This window comes from Hippoglossus hippoglossus, chromosome 12 (assembly GCF_009819705.1).
Source record: "Hippoglossus hippoglossus isolate fHipHip1 chromosome 12, fHipHip1.pri, whole genome shotgun sequence".
Lineage (NCBI taxonomy): Eukaryota > Metazoa > Chordata > Actinopteri > Pleuronectiformes > Pleuronectidae > Hippoglossus > Hippoglossus hippoglossus.
In genome coordinates, this window is record NC_047162.1 from 11,689,212 (window position 1) to 11,709,187 (window position 19,976).

At 45.1% G+C, this 19,976-nt stretch overlaps 1 protein-coding gene across 4 annotated transcripts in view; it reads left to right on the top strand.

Moving 5' to 3' along the window:
* Positions 1-1,952: 1,952 nt before the first annotated feature.
* Positions 1,953-19,976, top strand: part of unc5c (unc-5 netrin receptor C) — a 118,930-nt gene continuing 100,906 nt past the window's right edge. For 2 of the 4 annotated variants that reach the window (XM_034601961.1, XM_034601962.1), the window contains exon 1: positions 1,954-2,665. In XM_034601961.1, the coding sequence (XP_034457852.1) occupies positions 2,536-2,665 (130 nt within the window). In that variant the 5' untranslated portion in view covers positions 1,954-2,535. Of the gene's footprint in view, positions 2,666-19,976 lie in introns of all 4 variants that reach the window. The other 2 variants (XM_034601960.1, XM_034601963.1) reach the window with 2 other exon arrangements.

Genomic DNA, 19,976 nt, shown 5'->3' on the forward strand with positions numbered 1-19,976 from the left:
GTGTGTGTGTGTGTGTGTGGGAAATTGTATGGCCGTTAGGGTGAACTCATTATTGATCAGGCACTGTGACATGCTATTACTACTTCTAAATAACAATTAGAGTGGCTGAAAGAAGGGCCAGGGCAGGACCCAGGCAGATAATTTATGCCTTCCTGTCGCAGTGGCTGAACTAAATTAATGACAATTTATGTTTTCAAAATACACAGAGGGATCCGGAAGCGGAAGCATCTGTTTACAGTTTTTCAATTTCTGAGACCATACAACATTTTAAAGAGAAATATTTACTTCCCACTTCACTTCATTTGTTACGCTGGTACAGTTTTGGGCTCATGTTTCATACATGAGATGTTAACGATTCTGCCCAGGAGACGTTTGCCCTTTCAACTTCAAATGAAATTAATGGGTTTAGTCAAATAACTCACGGAATAAAAAGAATCAGGAATATGAGAGAAGCTGATTTTTTTGTGTGTGTATATGAATTAGAATATTGATTTATCTCCCTTCCTCTTCAAGTTCATCTCGTCAAGTCAAAGTTTATTAACAGATCATGTTTAAAACAACCACAGCTGACCAAAGTACTGAAGAGGCTCAAATAAGAAAATAAAAGAGCAAACAGGGTATAAATCCAAAAAAACAAAAAGCAATACAATTTTAAACATCATAAATATTTGAGAGTTAAGATATTGCCCAATAGCAGAAGCAAACAAACAATGTCTCAAACTCCAATTAAAAGCAAGTGAGACGAAGATGGTCTTCAGATGACCCTCAGATTTGTGACTCTTTGCAGGGGTTCCACCACTATTTTGTTTTCAATGGCAGCCACTGGATTACACTAAAACCTGTTTACCGAAAACACCTCTAACCTGGTATAACAGTGAAAAGCTGCTTTTGTTTTTTGGGCTTATATAATAATGTTTATGGACATTTTACTGCAGATATTCAAATTTGACTTTTTATACTTTAAATGGGCTACTTTTGGCAGATGATGCTTTTGCACTTCAACTGATGGGATTTTGAGTGCAGCACTTATACTTGTACTGGAGTAATTTTACATTGTGGTAGTGGTACTTTAACTTTAGACTAAGTAAGTAAGTAAATTTTATTCATAAAGCACCTTTCAGAACCAAAGTTACAAGAGGCTGTACAAAACAGACATTGAGATAAAAAACTGAAAATATCAGAGTGAAACACACACAATAGAAGAATAAAAGCTACGCAGAGGGCAAACTAAAACTATGGAACCATAAGGACCACACCAAGTTAAAATATTTACGAAACAGATTCATTTTTAACGACCTCTGAAAACTGTTGACGGACTCTGCATTTTGTATTACTAAGGGAAGACCACTCTAGAGGCTGCATGGGAGCCATGAGAATAAATGTTTCTTAAAGGTTCAGTGTGTAGAATTTAGTGACCTCTAGTGGTGAAGTTGCATGTTGCAGCTGAACACCCCTCACCTCACCCTCCCCATTCCAAACATGAAAGAGAACCTGTGGTAGCCTTCAGTTGTCATAAAAACTCAAAAGGTTTAGTTTGTCCAGTTTGGACGACTGTAAAAAAAAAACATGGCAGCCTCCGTAGAAAGGACCCTCTCCTGATGTAAATTATTTAAATATAAAGGGCTCATTCAAGGGAAAAGAAAAAATTGTTCTTACAATTTAGGTGAAACACACTAGTGGAAACATCGCTATAGGATTATTTTAAATTCAATTTCTGCCAATAGATCCCTTTCAAGAACGAACCCTGCAATAAATACATCTCATTTAAAATATGTTTGATGAGATTTTGTTTCTATTCATGGATTCGTATAGGAAAGAGAGAGTAAATCAAATAGGTGACTGCAGGATCATCCCCGGAGCATCAGTGATTGTCACACGCGTTGGATCCAAAGCCTCCCACTCATCACGGAGAAGTAACACAACACCATCCGTTCCTCGCTGCTGTCCGGGCCAGGTTTTGATACAGCGCCGCCACTTGCCGGAGCACTTGGATTGGCTGAAGGAGAAAGGTAGCCCGCAGAGACGGCTCCTTCCTCCTCCTGCTCGGTCCTGTCAGTGGAGCGCAAGGAGCGGCGCGCACACACACACATGTTCCTCTCACTCACACACACACACTCTCCCACACACGGCACGCGTGAAAGGTGCCACAGAGGGGGGGACACACCGGAGGACTTTGGCTTTAGTGTGTGCGGGACTGACCGGAGCATGAATTTGCCATTAAGGCATCGATCCACACTTCTCCACAGACCAAGTGCAGCGTCCAGGGGGAAAGCGGACGGAGGCAGGTTTTAATGCCACATCTTCTCCGCACGGAGGGCGATGCACCCGCCTCTTGATCCGTAGTAAACTGTCACACTTCGCATGTGCGTAAGAAGACACAGCGCTGGATCCATTTTTACGCAGAGCTGCTTTCTTTTTTTTTGGTGCGCCGGGGTGAATATTTGGCTGCGGCGCGCAACGACGACGCGTGTTTGAGCGCATTTTTCCCAGTGAGAGTCGGACTTATTGGCTCTGAGCGGAGTTTGACTCCCCGTCATGAGGTGCGGCGGCGGCGGCGGCGCACGGACTCACGCACACGGAGGGAAAGTGCCCGGACCCTCTCCTGAGATGCGGACCGCGTCCTGGCTTTTGCTGCTTCTCCTTGTGGATCTCACAGTGGCTCAAGGTAAACGCACTTTCTTGACCCGTGAACTTGGAATCGTGCACTCTCTCTACAAAAAGAAAAAGTTGTGTAAACTCCTGTGAGCTTCAGCAGAGGGGTTGGTGCTCATGGAGAGAACCACCTGAGCTGAGTTTAGTCACAGACGTGTCAGAGAAATAGTTTTTCCATCCATTTTGGCCACAGGCTTTCATAAAGATTAGAGGATAAATCCAGCCTGTAGCCTGCATGCATCAAAACAAGTGGGCCTACTGCAGACTAATACACCCTCACAGTTAAATGATATAAATACACGACTCAGTGTCAAAGTGTAAACGAAAGGTTCCCTGAAAAAAAAAATCATATTTATCATGTTTAAATTCATTAACCAGAGTGGACCCACCCATGTTTAGGGGATGTGAACATAATTTAAAAACCCAGAAAAGATGTGGCCACTGTTTCATTCAAGAAATTCAATACTGCTCATTTGAAAAGCACAACGAGCATTTTGTAAACAGTAGCATATCCGTCATATATCGGTTTCTCCAAGGAAACAAAGTGCTGCTCTATACAGAGCTTCTCAGGTCAAAATGAAATGTACCCCATCTTATTCCAACCTCAAATACTGCTCTGCACTGACATGATGGGGGAAAAGCTATAGGATATAAAATATAACATGCACATAATTATCATTATCTACAAAATTTAAATTCAAGTTGGCCAGTTTTTAACTGTAATTCCACCAGGAGGTCACAGGATGAGAGGCTGAAGTTTCATTCATTCACTCAGATCTTCAGTTTCCATGGCGAAACAATAACAATAACACAATTATTAAGCATTGCTGTGGCCTGAAATGACGTATAAATGAATAGTATAACTCTACGAATGTGATTTTCATTGTCTGGGAGTAAGCACACCCTCCTCTGATATCAGATTCAAGCTACATGCAAGATGTTATTGTCCTGACCTTTGTTCCGAGAAGTCGTCTGAATAACATGTCTGAAATATGAAGCGGTGAAACGTAGGAATTATCCATTTTCGCTTTCAACACGGCACTTCTCATTCAAACGACTTTAAAATTTGTCAGCGTCAGTCAGTAAGCACATTTTAAACCCTCGGTGTGTCCTCAGCCTTTTTCCTCAGACGTGCGTTGAAAGATATTTTCTGTGAACCCTGGAGTTGCCGTCAGTTATGGAAAGCGCCGAGATAATGCCACGGCACCTGAAGCCATTCACTTAATCTGCTCTCTCCTGAGTGGGATTGTCTGTCAAACAAAGGCAGCTAGGAGGAACCCATGTGCGTGAGGGGTGGATGCGCATTATGATGTGTTTGTGCATGTGTGTCAGATGCCAAGTGTGCGTATGTGCTGCTGGAGTTGAACGTAGGTGGTCTCTGCACTGCTTCTTTTTTGGAATGAGCTGAGGCTGACTAACATGTCGAGATGGGTGTGGAGTGGATTGAGGAGATTTTTTTGGGGGGGACTGCAGACGACAGACTTCTCCACGGAAACACCTTAGGTAGAGGTTTTTCTCCGTGGCCTAATATATTTTCCGGTTAAGGCTTTGCTGCTCATGCAAGAGCAACACACAACGCTCAAATTTGCGGTCCGAGCACATAGCCGAGACAGGGATGAGGGTCTGCGAGCAACCTTATCTAGCCGCCCCAGACCTCCATCTCTCTCCTACATAGTTAATGAGCAAAAAAAAGCAAGAGGAGAGGAAGAGTGGGGGGAGAAAACAGCACAGGTCCGGTTTCTGAAGGGAAGGGTGAGATGACATAATACCCATTCCTAAACCCCCCGAGAGCCCTGTGTCATTGACTGGATGGGAATACGAACAAGGTCCTCCTCTGTCCATTAAGAGGTCGATACAGCAGGAGAACATTGTTTGAGACTAATTAATGGGCCCTCGCTATTTTTGGGCTCTGATGAGCTCCACACGCTTTCCGAATCGCCGGAGAGTCACTTCTTCAGTGTGAAACTACTGGTGATTAAAGTGGCTCGCTTACCCCGAGACGCTCCTCATAACGTCATCCCCCCCCCCCCCCCCCCTTATTTCCCCTGCGTATTTGAAACGTATTTTCCGTACATATCATGTGGCTGCTGCTGCTGCTTGTTTTTTACCTTTTGACTTTGCCTTAAGAGGACTTGCTCTTAACATACACACACACACACACGCGCACACACGCACACACACACACACACACAGGAGAGTGAGCGCTGGGGAAATGAGAGCGCTCATTAACCTGCTGAACTCTTGACAAAGGAGACAGGTTGAGACAGATATAAGCTGGGAGCTGCCAGAGAGGTAGCTGAGAGCTCTGTGACAGTAGCTTGATTGGAAACCGTCGGTGCAAGAACAGATGAACTTCTGTACTTCGCAGCACAGAGGCAGAGCTGTTATGTTTCTGTGTCCGTGTCCTATGTGCATGTTGTTTTTTTTAAAAAAAGGTGCAGAGTTGTGATGGGAATGCCTCCCTCTTGAAGAAAGGGTCATATGTGGAAACAAACTGCAGGAGATGTTTGCAGCGTGTTTTCCTCGTGTGGGGAAAAAGAAGATTGTAAAAAAACGTTGCTCCTAATTGGTGGATTTTAAATATTAGGATTTATTCTATCCATGAAACAGACTGACCATGTAGCTACACTTTCTTTTATCGATTTCACATAATAAATCTGCCTCCGAGATGAGATGGGTTCAAAGAGGATTTCTAAACCACCACTGAAAATCATGACCTCTGCCCAGGAGGTTATGCTTTCTCTGCTTATTGGTTTGTTTGTTTGTGAGCAAGATGTTACAAAAATTAATGGACAGATTACTGCGGAAGTGGGTGGAAGAAAGCGGTATGGGTCAGGGGAGAACCCATTACATTTTGGTGTGGATGGTGAGCAGGGGGCAGATCAGGGAATTTATTTTTTCACTTTCTTTTAACATTGTGAGATGGGGTGTTTTTCAACATTCTCCTTGATTTCTCAGGGAATAATTCATGGATCTTGAGGGAAAAGAACAGTCGCATTTACAAAAACTGCTTTTAACGATGATATTCTAGTGATAAATGAAGTGCAGTAAAAAGTATATTCACTATTTTCCTCATAAATGTAGTGAAGAAGAAGTAGAAAGTAAGATAAAAAGAAGTAGCTCAAAGTAAAGTAATTATCCTCCAATGTGTAGGCTGCTTAAGTACAAGAGTAAATGTCCTTAGTTAAATTCCACCACTGAAAAAAAACACTTTTCCAAGGACTTGGTTTTTCTAAGTTCATTAAACTCAAGCACACTGAGTTTAATGAACTTAGAAAAAGTTTTTTTGACCCCTAAGAACAAGTATCTTATTTAAGACTAGTTTTAATAACAGGCTGATAAAAACAGAGTTGGGTACACAAAGTATTTCTTTTAAATTAAACTCAATGTTGGAATTTACAGTGGTATATCTATGAGTGTGTAATATGTGGTTCAGCTTGATTGAATGTAAGTGGACGGTTGGCTCTTGGCAGACGCATGTGCTGGTTCAAGATGTTGAATGTATGAAGAGGGGAAGAGGAAGTTGTTTTCTTTCATCGATTCCTTATTTCTTTTCATGGCCGACACGCTACACACGTTAACACTGACGTTTTCATAGTGTGTCTTCGTGTCAGGCAGCGGACTTCATTCATAAAGCTAAGCCCATGGGTGCTGGCCTTCCCGGGATAAGTTCAGCTTTTCCACAATGAAGCTTTTCTTTTCTCCCTCTTCCTTTTCTTACTCTCCCTCCGTGTTCCCGTCTCTCCACTTTCTGATGATGTGTCCTCCGAGGCTTGTTTATGGAGGGAAAAGTTGAAGTCTCTTCTAATATATATTTATACGGTTTCTGAAATGTTGTGACTCAGCGCACAGTAAGACGTTGTGCGTGCAACACACTCTCTCTCCGGCCGATCTGAGCGCCGCCTTAAGAGCGCAGGTAAACGCCAATGTTATTTCTATCGTTATTATTCTAACAGGCTTCCATGTGGCCTGACAACTGGCTCCTTTGGGGCCACTAATTTCACAGCCACTGCGGTCATTCTATAAACAGGGCCCATGTACGCACAATGAGCACATTGTGTTGAAGGAGCAGTAGTTAGAAATTACCTCCTATGATAGCCTTTTGCCAGTGCCAGCATTACAACACCCCTTAAAGTCGAGGCAATTTGATGTAATTGAAGGAAATTAAGATTCGGTAACAAACTCGCCCATGTGCAGGTGAAGGGAGAGGGCAAAGCAAACAGACTGTACAGTATGGTCCGACTCTGCTGAGGGGGAGCAGAGGTGCATGCTGGTTAGTAGCTGAGCCGCAGACGTGGTGGTGAGTGATAATTACTGTGAAAAGTGGCTGCTGAGTTTGCGTCCCTGCTCCGCTTGATGTCGTATACTATTGTTATTGAAAAGCCAAATATACACACTGTGGCTATTTTCGGGGCTGGGAAACAGTTCGTGAGGATCATCTGGAAGCAAATATTGTTACCGTCATCGTAAACCAGGATTTTAGTTGTGACTGAGGTCGTGAGGCCAAATTCCTGTAGTGCAACTACACCTTTCTTTTCTTATTTACAAATTATATTTATTAAAATTCTCTGTCTCACTTTTCTCTCTTTGTTCTCCCTGATGGACACATTTTAAATCACTATGTCATATCTGAGGCTCATTTAATGCCTCAGTCAACTTTAAAGATATTTTAATGTAACTGTTCCCCAGAATGCATCATGTTTAATTTGGGTATTTAATGACCCTGTGTAAACTTCTCCGCAGGCTTTTTAAAACTCCCAAATTCACAGTATCTAATGCTTGTGTGTTTGTTAGGCATAGTTATGATCCCCAAATGGTCCCCAAAAGAGAGGCCAAATCGTCTTGATTGCCCCCTGGTGGTTGGCTGTCGCATAGGTCACAGACCCTCCCTCCTCCATGTTAGAGGATGGAACATGGACCAAACAAAAATTTAAAGTGCACGTTAAATTAATGTTTCTCCATAATTTTTCTGTAATTTTAGATAGCTGTTATTGATGTATATCCAAGAGTTCGTTAGAAGTTAGATTTCTTTAATTAGTTATTTCATGCTATAAAAACAGAGTCATGATCGACAGCTGAGATTGATTCATGATCGATCGAGAGCGTGTATCAGTGGGACCTCGATACTGGCGGCTCCTGTATCTGGGATGATTTGGATTCATTTTTGCACAACAAGAGGAAGTGGAGATGAGTCGTCCATCTTTATAAAGTATAGAGTATGTCTCTAACCAGCATAGTGGAACAGTGACTGTTCCAGCAATGTAACATTTTTAAGTTTTTGTCCGTGGTTTCCTTTTCATTTTTATGTGTTGCTCTCATATTGCAGGCGTTTCAAAGTAAGCAAACTTTGAGGGTAATGTAATGATGACTCCAGATTCCCGTGTGCCATACTCTCCCGTCCTTCCAGAGCTGAAGACAAAAAAAAAAAAAAACTCGGGAAAAGAGGAGTGATGATAAGACTGAGAAGAGGGTGATCGCAAGGACACAAGAGAAGCAAATGGGACAGAAAGATTAGTGGTGAGAGGGAGGTAGGAGAGGGGGTGAGAGTGAACGACTGAGAGAGAGCGAGAGAGAGCGAGAGAGAGGGATGAAAGCAAGATATGGAGTGAGGACGGCGATGGACAGGGGAGGGACGGAGAGTGTGTCATTAATCACCCTGTGTGACACGCTCAACTACAGGGGAGCTTCACAGTGCAACATTCACTTCTATTAGCAGTCCATTAGCAGAGCCCGGCACAAGTAGCAACACTTGACAGGCAGACCTGTGCCAGAATGTCTGACCCGTGTGTACTGCACCACCTAGATAGAGAGAGTGTCTACGTGTGTGTGCGTGTGAAGGCTTGCTTATAATTTTTCTGAGAGCAGGGTGAGTCAAAGTGCACCAGCGGCTTTATTTACTATATCACAATGTCAGAAATTTGTGCTTTTTAGGCCATAGGCCGCAAATGAAAATGATTGCATAAAAAGTCCCACTTACAAGTACGCGGCAGGAGGAGATGGGACATAATGACTGTGAGGGTGATGATAGTGGCGGTGACCTGATTTCCTACCTGCGATATCCCCCTCCACCAGAAAATGGCTCTTCAAAGTTGAGGCGGCTGATGCATTAGAGGTGCAGTCATTTGTCATTCAAAAGGCTCGTTGGCCTCTTACTCGCCCCGAGAGCCCTGTGATTACGGGATCCCAGCCAGAGGAGGGGGACAGGGGGGTGTGGACCACTGTCCCTGCTCTTGATCTACAGTTCATTTATGATTAGAGATCAGAGCCGGAAAATTTGGACGAGTGGCTGGGTGGGTGGGTGGCGGCGCTGGTCAGGGGGCGCACTAGAGAGGAGGACAGAGCCAAAGGGGGAGAGAGAGAAGTGATTACGAGTTAAGTGGCCCTTCTCATGCCATTATAAGCAGCAGGGCTGACAGAGCACATCATGAGTGAGTATAAGTACATACTCCACTCCTGCCCTTTAATTTGGCACCATGGCCCCCCCCCCCCCCCGGTGCGTAACCGCTAATGTCTTCCTGCATTTTTGTGTTCCTAACATGTCAATCAGTCAAGGACGTGTCATTATAAACACAGGTAAAAAAGAATAAATAAAAGATAGTGGAAGGGGGGGAATGAAGTTTATTTTTTTTATTACGCCTCCGTATAATTACCTTGTGGGGTTACACATCACGTTTTTTTCAGGGAATAATGGATTTAGTTGGCAAAAATCCGGCGTAATTAGAGGACTGATACCTATGAGTCTGTACAATTTGCTGCACCTTGATTGAATTTGAAGGGACTGTGGTGCTGGGGGTTTTCTCTCTTCAGAGTGATATTCTAGTTTAGTAATAAAGTCCATATTTCTTATCTGCTTTTCTTCTTGTTCGTTCTATAATTGTGTGATAAACGTCAGCATCCCCCCCCCCCCCCCCCCGTACTTTAGCTGATGTAACCATCCGTGGACACAGCAATGTCCTGTACTGTTGCCATACATGCTATTCTACCTAGTAAAGAGGATTAGGGTGCAAAATAGACAGAGTTAGGGATTTGAGACGCTGCTGCAGCGCTGCTGCTCTTATGCATGCACACAGACACTATTAAAAGCTCAAAGTGCTGATGAGCGGTAAAAGGCAGAGTTGGTGGGAATGCTGTTATTTCCCCAATGTCCTCTAACCGTGTTCCCTGCAGTCTCGGTTCCCCCCAGCCCAGCGTGGAGCACCGAGCAGCCTTGGTATCGTGGCAAGCACAGACCTAATATGGCACAGCGAGTTCAGAGAAGCTCCGACGGTGCACTGCAAATTTAGGACACACGTGCCCTGCGTGCGGTACGAAGGTGTGAGATGATCCCAGCTTAACTCCCCTGTTGGATTTCAATTGGACCGCGTAGAAGCTCCAGTCAAAGTTGGGGAAAACCATCCGTTTGAATTCCTGCAAAATGGACGGTTGGTCCTGAACTACACCTTATAATTTACAATTTATACAAAGTTTCCAAGTGCGCTGTTTACAAAGAATTTAAATTGCTATAGATCAAACATTTAAACCACGTCCTGTTTCGTGCCCACAGCCAGTGTTGTAAACACACTTGAGAACAATTTTTACTGTAGTTGACGTTTGCATGCAATGGTAAAAATGTAGGAAATAAAAGGTCTGGCTTCAGCGATCCTGTCCACTTTCCAATAATTAACTGAAACTGAGCTAATCCCAACAGCACAATAATAATAATAATAAAATGTATTATTGGTACATACATACGCACACACTCAAACTGCGCACAGGGGTATTAAAACAGCATCCACAATCCATTGGTTAGAAGTAAAATCTCCATAAACATGCTGTTCCTTTAAATGAGAACATTATAGTTTCAGTAGCTGATTGGATCGTTCAGAGACTGACTTTTGAGAGTTTAGAAAAACAGTCCAGAGTACGAATATCCTCATTGCAGGGTTCTTTTTTCAATCCTCTGCTCAGTCGCCGCCGGGACACCTTTTGATGTTAAAGCCAGGCTATATGTTCAGGTCTGATGAGAAAGGCCAACATACCACTGAGGCGGTAATGAGTGAGATGATATCAGAGGTGACTCACAACACCTGAGTCACACGCGCAGCGCCGAGGTTTTGGCAATCACCTGAATTTTCATGCCTCCACGGAAATCAAGCGCACACTCTCCAGAATGGAAATCCAGCTGCTGTCTTCCCCTCTGTTCTGACTCTGATTGACAAAGCTAAACCCTTAATCCTGGCTTTGCCCTGTCTTGTGCTCAGAGCCGCAGCTCCACTAGTGGAATGGGACTAAAGCAAATCTATGAATACCCTCCTGAAGAATAGGAACAATATTCATCTGTAATAAGTCATTTTGCGAGCTGCCGTCTATTTCGTTAAGCCCTCGAGTGGATACAGCCGCACATCTCATATACCTGCAGACTGACGCGCTTGCTTCATTTTGCTGTTGAGTGTGTCACATCTCTGCATTGTGAAGAAGGGTGGTGGTTTCCAGACGCTGCACTAATGTCTGGTTGGGGAGGGTTGTGGTCTATGTATGTCAGCAGAACAGAGAGGGAGAGAGGGAGAGAGGGAGGTGGGGGGGGGGGGGACCACAGGTCCTGGCTGAAACATGAGAGCCGGAGACCCACGCTCCCCATTTCCTGTCTCCACTTTATCAGCATCTTGCTCTGTGTTATTTCTGTGCTCTTAAAGCATCCAGTGAAAGGCTTGCCACAGATAAATGTTTGTTCCTCCTTGTACTTTATGGGGCTCAAATGAGGGACTTTATCCGCCCGCCACCCCCCTCCTCCGTCATTCTTTTTTTCTTCCTCCATTCCTGTGTCTGCTTTGAGATGCCACAAGAGAAGTTATGGCCTCTGGTTTACATTACGGTTCCTTAAAGATGGGCTCGGGAAGTCTAAAAGGACAATGCTTGTACTTGTTTTTCAAAAGTTTTTTTTTACTAGACAGTAGGGAAAGGGCAACAGAGAAGGCGGGTTTGTTTAGTTCCAGCAACATTTGTGTTTATTCTGCAAGAAATAATTACTTGCAAAGACATCCATTCATTAAGATCTGAGGGATGAGAAGTCATATTCTTTTTGAAGGGAAAGTCATTGTTGTGTTCTGGACATTTCACACTCTTTCTGCTCTTATCACCTCGTATAATATTTTCCTTTTGACTCGCATAATTCAGCGCGCTTCTGTTTTCTTTGCTTTCCATACGACCGCAATGTTGTGTAGGTGTGTGTCTTTTGTGTGCGCGCGTTGTCTATCCGTGGTCTGTGTGTGTGTCTGTGTGTGTTTGTTCAACAATAACCAAGTCTCTTTCAGATAAATCTATGCGAAAACCAGACCATTCATCCCCAGGAAATCAATCTTTCTCATAATTCCCTTCATTTTTCTTCCATCTGTTATCTACCGAGCTGCCAGACTTTTAAACAGAGCAGACCATTACCAGAGGGCAGAATTAAATGTGTGTCAGAATGCCAGCCTGTAAAGTTGTTGTTTTTACTGAGTTAAATGAGGTGCTAAATTAAAGCTTCACAATTGGTATGCGCCGTTGTATGATTAACCCCCTTCTCATCAAACCCTCCATGTACCCCTGCTTACAAGAGACGGGAAGAGTCAAAATGTGTGTTAAGAGTTACGCTGCGCTACTGAAATCACGCTCGACTGTCGCAGGCATCTTTGACGTCTTTTTGGGTAATTACTTCGTGCAAGTCTCAGCAAACACTGTGGAATTCATGACCAGCATCGTGGAAAACGTCCTGTGAACCACCCAACCCCCGCCGCCGCCGCCACGATACCTCCCAACACCCCTCAACCCAAACACCCATACTCGGTGACCTCTTTTCTTCATTTGGGGCTTTGTTACTGTGAGTCCAGTAATAGTTTGCAACTCGAGATTGCTGGTGGGTGTTAGCACTTTCCTGTGTTTGCACAGTGTGTTTTTGTGAGCGTGGATATGTGTGTGTGTGTGTGTGTGTGTGTGTGTGTGTGTGTGTGTGTGTGTGTGTGTGTGTGTGTGTGTGTGTGTGTGTGTGTGTGTGTGTGTGTGTGTGTGTGTGTGTGTGTGTGTGTGTGTGTGTGTGTGTGTGTGTGTGTGTGTGTTTTCCATATCTCCACGATCAGTCCCTGGTGACCTAAAGTACTGGCAGTGTTTAACTGGGGCAAACTCAATGGGTCTAATTTAAATGGGGCCCAGACAGAAGCCCCACAGTGAAGAGTTACTTTATGACTCCTAACATGTAAAGCACACTGTCGAAGCTGCTACGATCCGTCTGCTTTTTCTTCATCCCCTCCTCCTCCTCCTCCTCCTCCTCCTCCTCCTCCTCCTTCTTGTTCTCCTTCTGCTTCTTTTCCCCCCTTCGTCCTCTTTTCCCTCCTCTCGAAAATCCCCCAAATTAGAGGGTTCCACGCCGAGGCTAAGTGTCTGTGTTGTCTTTGATTTGTATGCATTCTTCATTTAATGATTCCTGCGGAGATGAGGTTGATAATGGCAGAAAGCAGCCTGCGCCGCTCTGAAAGTTCACCGCTTTAAATGTCAGAATTATTAACGAGCTCAGAGTGTCGGTCCCGAGCTTGTCCGACATGATGTTCTATAAAGGATTGAAGAAAAAAAGAAAAAAAAATCAAGTGCAGCTGCCCTCGCCTTCACAATATTTCTGTGTCTTCGTCGGCTGAGAGTGTTGCATTAGGAGACATGTACACTGCAATGAATGCAAATCCTCCAAGTCGTGTCGGGGATTGGCAGTTGACGGGAGCCTCCAGCTGTGCGTTTGCCCCTTTCAAGGAGTTAACCAAACAGTAGGCAGAAGGTGAATAATGGATGTTGTTGTGATGATTGCTCCGAGATGCAGAAAGAGGAAGAAAAAAAAAAAAAAAATGCAGGAGTTCTTTCCTAAACCAGGTCAAATGTCTGAATTGGCCCTATTTTGTATACAGAGGAGCGTTCTTGCTCCAAATTCCTACAGTAAACACACAAGTCTTGTTTGCTGTTTAACCTCCCCAGGCTCCCAATCTGTTCAGGCATGGAACCCGCAATGCTGGTACAGACACTTACTGCAGCATGTATGCCAATACCCGACCTCACCGTGCTGCCTACAGATTAGGACATGCCCTCAGCAGTATCGCAACAGGAAGGATCAATTTCTGCTCAAGCGTATGGATTCATTTTTATGACTTGCAAGTAGTAATATGGGGGATGATGAATTGTTAGTATTTTTGTATACATGTTCTTTTTATTAGTTTTATTGGGAATCCATTGGGATTGTGCCGACACACATGGCCAGCAGTGTGGTGGGGAGCATTGCTCTTAGAGAATTGAGGATTTTGCCCCCCGAAGTCAAGTTGATGGAGAAATTCGATCCGTTTGGAAAAAGTGACCACGCTCAGTAAGATGACGGACTTGTTTCACTAATTCCAGGCCTCGGTAAACTATGACCCCATACAGTACCAGCTGCACATGGCGTCAGCACGCTCGCTGTAAGCCGATACACCGTAATGGCTTGCTGCAGATATGCCGGACCATGTGCAGCGGAAACCGATAATTCAGCGGTGACACACCATGCATAGGGGTTCCCATGGTTTTTAGGCTGACGTGAGGTAAACCGATCTGTCAGGTAAAAGCTGACGAGGAGGGGGGGGTTGAGATGCGGAGGGTTAGGCCAACACAGGGTAACCTCTGCCGCGTAAAGGAAGGAGCAGTGCACTGGTAAATCATACCTCCTGATGAGTTCCCTTCAGTAGCTGCTTGTTTAAAATCCGACTGCACGCATTCCTCGCGCCTCTCATTTAGAAAGCTGCCCGTTACTAAATCATGGTATTCTGGTTTTTACAAGTCTGCAAAGACTTCCCGAGCTTTTCCGCTCTCGCCACTGTTGTTTTTTTTGCTATCGCTGTTTTACCACGCCAAATGTTTTATTTAGCAGCCTGCTCCGCGCACAAGACCTGTACCAACAGAGGCAGTGATACCGGCCAGAAGAAGAGGCTGAGACAAGGAATAGGAATGAGACGGAGATAGAGGAGCCACTCCTAAGCTGCGTGGCTTTTACCCACAGGATGAACAAACTGAGAGCATCCACATTCGAGGCACATTAACCCACAGCTATTCTGGGCGGCTTTGTGTGGCTTTTTGTTCATGGAAAAGAGGCAGGAATCTGGTAAACAAATGCAACAATGTTGAACACACCAATGTGTTGTAAGGATTGGGCAGCTTTGAGCGTTACCGGCTGCGATGCGCGTTTCAATCCCTCTGCAATTTTTTTTTGTGAAATTTGGCGGTTTAATCCGAACCTTATTGTGTTGCAGCTCTTGTGAAACGCCAGATACCAGCGCAACCTGGTTTTGGTTTCGCCCCTTCCATTTTTCTCGTTGGCATGTTGTTTCCAAGTTGATTGAATTTGAGGGCGAGGCCATGAGAAAGTCGAGTTGGGATATTTACACTGTAGCTTCCATTTTGGCCGTAGTTTGTTTTAATAAGAGCTTGACAGAATGCAGTGTACGCTGTCTGAGGAATTTCAGCGGGGCCGTGTCAGATCCAGGGAGCGTCAGCGGTCGCTCCCTTGACACACGCTGCTCTGTCTAAAGTCAGTGGTCGAGCGAGTTGGTCAAAGCCCTTCTGACATGCACAGGAGCCGGTAACAAGCGCCGGACATGTGGGAGGACAAAAGTGATCAGCACTGTGATGGATGTGTCACAATGAGGGGATGTAGCTGTCTAACATCCATCAGTGGTTAAATGTTTTCTTGGCACAGCCCGTCTCATCCAACTTGACTCTTCATTTCTCCTTTCCCTTTGGCCCTGTTCCCCCCCCCCCCACTCTTAGAAGAAGCTGGGTGTCAGACAGAAAAAACCTAGAAGCACAGCCTAGAAGCATTTACAAGAGTTTTTGTAAATGCTTCCAAGTTTATTTGTTGCTGCACGGCCTCAAGTCAGAGGCAGACATCTCTGTCCTTTGTATCCGGGTGGTCTCTCGGGAGTGAAGCAGACATTTTAATTCAATCAGCTGCAACAGCAATAATGCCCCCCCCCCCCCTCCTCCTAAAAACTCACTCATCTCACTTCAGTGATACAATTACGAGCGGAGCTGCACTGGCCATCTTGTTGTGATTATACGTGTTTACATGGGAGGGAGGTGTTTACTGTGGAAACTGCAGCCCCCCTCCCGCTGCTCATTTAGCTACTGGAGGAAAAGAGCTGCTGTGAGATTTCATTTATTTATCATCATCTGGAAGAGAGTAACAATGCCGCTCTTTACCACCGTTGTGATTGTGCCGTCCCGAGTCCAATTCCCTTGAGACGAGTGGCTCCGGCTTTAGTGGGAAAAACAACTCCGCGTAGACGCAAGGACACAGGGATGAATATGTTTGTATGAGAGAAACAATTTAAAGCAAATACCTGAAATAGCTCTCCTTTTTCTTTTTTTAATCAAAATAAGTTGTTCAGAGTTTTGTGTATTTGATCCACAGTGTGTCGAATTCAGTGCTTTTATGCAATCCATAAAAAGTACAAGGGGTTAGTAGTTATGAGTGATTGCATCCACAATCAGTCTCTTAAACTGCACAAGACTTTTCCAAAGGACAAATCGAATCATTTGTTTTCCATTTCATATTTTTAAGTACCCATCTACCACTGGCCTTGTACCGTTGCATTACCGCAGCGTTCGGGTGATAACGGGGCCTCGCTGGTCTTACTGATGGTCACGTCGCTTTTTTCAGGCCCCAGCACTCTGCTTTATTGGTGTAGCATTACGCGCACCGTTTCGACCATTGTTTACTCCACAACATGCCACTTGTTATCTTCCACAGCAAATGGCCACGTCTTTACCAATTTCGTCTGGCTTTTGTCTGCTTTCTTCTGTTTTTTTTCCCTCCCCGCTGGATGAGCAGCCATTTAGCGCAAGGGTCAGGGTTGTAATTGACAACCACCACTAAACAAATCTGCTCGGCTCGGCGGTACACCGACCCCCACCTCCCCGTCCCCCAGCCCACCCCGCCACTCTAATCTAACTAATGCACCCATGTGTGTGCCGGAAAGTGAATTAAGCATAGAAAACTCAATACCTGATCCATCTGACAGAGCTGCCTGTGTGCACATTAGCAGTTTCTCTGCAGCCTCTGTAATTGTATTACACAAGTTGGCCGCTCTAACGATCAGGGCCTTACACACACTTACACACTTCTGCACACTCTCCCTGTTGTCGTTAATCGCTGCCTTCGCTGGCCCCGGAGGCGTGCGGCAGGCCAAGAACAGAGCGATGGAGGAGGAGGATGATGAGGCGAGGAGTTCAGCTCTCCCTCAAGGCTGACATGAAATAATGTCATAGACTGTGTCTCTCTCTCTCTCTCTGTGTGTGTGTGTGTGTGTATGCATGTGCGTTCTGAAAGTGGTGTATTGCAGTGGATCCTCTGTTGTCGTACTGTCTGCATCTGCCTCTCTGCCTTCTAATCAGTGCCTTTCTGGGCACTCCTGCTGTGTGGCCCTGTTTCTGTTCCTGCTTCATCCCGCATCCCCACTGCCTGCGATCTGCGGCCCTGTCAGCAGAGGGACCGCGGTGCGATACGACAAGGTTTCACTCTGCCGTCCGACCTGCCCACTAATCTACCTTGACCTATGCTGACGTACGCAAGGTTAGGACAGTAAATCTCTGCGAAGGATCTCCGGTAGATAAGGGGGGGGGGAGTTGTAGATGTAATCAGTGGATGGAGATGTAATGAACAATAAATTTTGATCACGTGGCTGTAGTAAACACCATTCAGACTATTTTTCCTCCTTAAAGACTTTAGTGAACTTTATCAGACGGCACGGAGGAGGGGAGGAAGACAGGGGAGGAGAACAAAAGGGCCGAGAGAGGGTGATTAAAGGGGTTGTTGTGTTGATTTGCCATGTGTTGCCATGCAAGCAACCATTTGCTCCGGCCCCACTAATGGAGACTTCAGTTTGAATCCAGGGAGAAGCTCTTTAAAATTTTATTCCTTCTAACAGGCTGATTTATAATGATGAGCCCCAGACTCTCTCCGGCACAGCAGGACATCACAAAGAATCCAGGGAAGCGAGGGAACTATATATAGGGAGACCAAGAGGGGACTTGCTTTAGGCATGAGAGAATGCAGCAGATAGATGGTGAAAGATGACCTCGCCGCATGTATAGATGCACTGTGTTGTCCGAGAGACCTTTGCGACCTTTAAGTAACCGCTAAGGTCACGCAACCCCCAACGTTCCCAGTTCACAGGGTCCACAGATATCCTACCTGCCAGATGACACCCCATGATCCTTTGCCTGAGAAGATGTCAAGTTTGTGTGCATGGGTAAAAAAAAAAAAATCCCTTGGGGAGGACTTGTCAGAGAGGAGGTCATCAGATATGTCTGCCCGTGCGTGTGTCACGTGTGTGTGTGTGTGTGTAGTGCGCATTACAGGGGAGGGACAGGGAAGAGCTGGGATGGGCAGCTTTATCATGCTTATCTGAAAGGTCACTCCGTCATTGTCGGGCTGCACTTTACCGAACCTCCCTGTTGTGACCGCAAGGCAACTGATCTCAGTGAGACGGACGAGGGAGAGGGGCTGAAAGACATAAGGGATACGCCTCTAAAATACTGCAGCAGTTTGTAGCACATGTCCATAAGTTGCCAAAATGAGAGTATACTTCCATCAACAAGATTCCATGGGAAGTTTTGTTATCATCTGTCCAGTTGTTTTTGCGTAATCTTGCTTGAAAACAAAAAAAACAACCAACGTCCTTGGCGATGGTAAAATGCACCTGTAACTCCTCTGCTGATTTTCCTATGAATCTTTATATCATTGTACATCCACATATCTGCAAATTAAACTAGAAGGTGTAAATGTAGGAGCTTGTTCTCATTGGTCTACTGCACAAGTCAAATCTCTGAGCGACACTAATCCTACTGGTTCTGCTGGTTCTCCCTCCTCCCTTCTCCTCCCATCATCCCTCAGCAGGTATTCCCCCACTGCCAAAGGTCCTTCTCTGACACCCCCCTCCCCCCCTTCTCTCGTTCATCCCACCTCCTCCTCACCCCGCTCTCCTCTCCAGCACTCTGTTTGTTTCCACCCTTGTTGTCTCAGTGACATTAGCCACAGTAATCCAATTGAAAGTTCCTCAGACCCGGAGCCGGGTTCTGTGGGGTTGAGGCGTTTCCATGGGGATTGCATGGATTCCTAATTAAGCTCATTAAAGCTCGTTATTAAAGCTCGTTAAGTCGCATCCTGACACGGTGGCGCGGCTCCTGGTGTCTAACTTTACTAATTCAGACACTAATACACACGTGCACACACACACACACTTTCATTGATACATACACACTCACACACAGAAGTCACCAGTATATTGTGCCTTGGTCGGGTGTAATTAAAGCTCTCAATAAGCCCTGAGGTTTTCCCGACTTCTCAGTTTGAAAAAAATGGCGTACAAGGATTTTGTGTACAATGTCATTTACATACCGAAACACAATCACTCGCTCTCGTGCACACGTTGCACGAGTGGGAATTTGAGAAAAAGAAGCCTCGTAAAATGTACAACACTTCATTCAAGAATGATGTTTGCGCCATGGGAGATGTGTGTATTTCGGTAAAGTTGAAGTTTAGGGAGGGTGGTATGGAAGTGCAGCGGTTGCCTGGCAGTAGGAGGTTTGAATTCTGGTTCACCCAGGGCCTTTCTTAAGGAGTTTGCATATTCTCCCTGTGGCTGTGCCGGTTTTCTCTGGGTACGTCAGCTTCCTCCCACAGTCTTAAGTTATGCAGATTGGGTTTAGGTTAATTAGAGAGTGCAATGTTCTTTTTGTCTTTGTGTGTCAGTCCTAAGATACGCTGGCTATACCTGTCCAGGGTTTACCTTACCTCTCGCCTATTGTCAGCTAGGATTTGCTCCATCCTTAAAGAATGAGCGATACAGATGATGGATGGATAGATAGAAATTTTGGGAATATGTAACACCTCACTTTATTTTTCACTCTCACTCTGAATCATGCTACTGTGTGCCCCCTTGACCTCACTGAGTCTACACATCATTTCCAAATATTATTCTTCGGCTACGAGGTGGAACAGCAAGCCATGATGTTTCTGGGGTCTTCAGGGAACTGACTGGAACAGCGAGTGTGTGTAAAAAAGAGCGGGAGAGAGAGCGAGAGAGCGAAAAAGAGAGTCTCCCCTCACAACCTGAATCAGCCCTTTGATGCTGACGGGTCTTGGCATCAACAATGTGGCCTTTCACAGCCCTCAACCACCTCTGAGGAGCTTAGCAAGAACGCACACTTATTCAGTGTCTCTCTCTCTCTCTCTCTCTCTCTCTCTCTCTCTGTTACTTCCTCTGTAGTCTTCACAGTTTATTTTACTGTAGCGTTTTTGTGCC